The 1,606-nt window shown below is 47.8% G+C and overlaps 1 protein-coding gene across 2 annotated transcripts in view; it reads right to left on the bottom strand.

Annotated features, from left to right (window-relative positions):
* The window catches only part of LOC109925347 (synaptic vesicle glycoprotein 2A), a 17,884-nt gene extending 17,187 nt beyond the window's left edge, over positions 1 to 697 (bottom strand). For both annotated transcript variants that reach the window (XM_020525290.2, XM_048620466.1), the window contains exon 1: positions 121 to 697. In XM_020525290.2, coding sequence (XP_020380879.1) covers positions 121 to 697 — 577 coding nt within the window. The remainder of the gene's footprint in view (positions 1 to 120) is intronic.
* Positions 698 to 1,606: the final 909 nt, after the last annotated feature.

Raw genomic sequence — 1,606 nt, 5'->3', positions numbered from 1 at the left:
TGTTCATCCAGCTCTACACCTTGTTATCACAGTGGAGCAGAGCCCAGGCTATGTATGTACTTCTGTGAATTCCAGTGATTCTGTTGGAATGGTTTTGGATTGAATTTTCCTTGCACTTACCAAGCATGCCCTTGTTGGAGTCAGATAAACACATGTCCTTCTCAGCACTTGGCAGCACAAATCCAACCACAAAGACCTCCACCCCATCTGCCATGAGAGCCAGGCCTAGAACAAAGTATAATGTCCACTGGAAGCGGCCATGACCACACTCCTGTAAGATGAGCTCATACTGTTGGGCCAGCTGTTCCTTCTCCTTCTCCCGTTCACCTTCCATCTCCTCATAGTCCCTGAAATCGTCCACCATGGGCTGCGTGCTAGCAATGTGGTCATCTGCCATCTTGTTGGCATGGGGAATACCCTGATATTCCCCCTCATAGATCTCATCTTCCTCATCATGGCCCTCAGTGGCATCACTTGAGCCTCCTTCTTCGTCGTTTCCACGTGAGTAGCTATATTGTGGCTGGTAATCATCGTCATCATCCTCTTCCTGGAATCGTGTGTAGGAGCGCCGACTGTATTCATCCTGGAGTCGGTCTGTACCTTTGGCCACCTTCTTAGCTGCCTGCCGCTTCACCTCCTTGGCAATGTCCTTGGCCCCTCTGATGAAGGCTGTCCGGTCTTTGAAGTTGTCATCCATGGCAACCTGGCTCAGCAGATGCGAGGGGACTTTCAGCAAATTCGTCCGTGCTAATTACATTCAGGAGTGAAACCTGAGTGAAGTAGTCACAGGGCACTTGGGTTCCAGATATACAGTCTCAGTGGAATAGGCAGGAATTGGACAAGGAGAACGAGTGGGAAAGCAAACGGGAATCAAGATGGAGAACAAGCAGAAGCTGACCCAGGAGAACAAATGGGAGCTCAGTCTGGAGTGGAAGTGGGAATTGAGCCAGGAGAACAAGTCGGAGTCCAGCAGAAAGAGCAACAGATGATCACACAAAGACAGAGATATACATAGTGACTTAAAATGTAGGCAGTATATTAGGGAGTAGAGTAGGACAGTGACTTTGTCACAATGTGCTCAATCTCTTGTAGACAGCAGGGCAGCAGCATTAATTGCTGGCTCAGCAGATCCTAACAAAAGAGAAAAGAACGGTCAAATGAATTTCATTAGTCACAGTGAAACCAGCACGGACTTAGAACAGTTTTGCAGAGCTATTCAACTATAGGAGGCAGAATTGTTGAACCATGCCAAGGTATTTTGCAGCCTGTCTCCCATATACAGCCGTGTGAAAGTTCAATCATACCAGTGTGAATGTTGACAGAAAACAGTCTCACAGGAGTCAGGGATGGAATAATGCACAAAGACTAGATTTTTTAGATGACAATTTCACAGCATTAGATAGCTGACCAGTGGGTGGGTTAGAGACAGCTGATGGTTAGCTAGAACATCCAGTACTTGCATGACATTACCCTCTCAAGCTGGGTAATGTGGGGCTGGCCTTTACCATGCAGTGCATGCAGCTTCACATCAGAGGGCAGAGACAGAGAGGAAAGCTGGGCACAGAGAGAGAGAGAGAGACAGGGATAGAGAGAGACTGAACTAGAC

The sequence above is a fragment of the Rhincodon typus genome, chromosome 46 (assembly GCF_021869965.1).
Source record: "Rhincodon typus isolate 14 chromosome 46, sRhiTyp1.1, whole genome shotgun sequence".
Taxonomy (NCBI): Eukaryota; Metazoa; Chordata; class Chondrichthyes; order Orectolobiformes; family Rhincodontidae; genus Rhincodon; species Rhincodon typus.
This window is presented reverse-complemented; position numbering and strand designations above follow the sequence as displayed.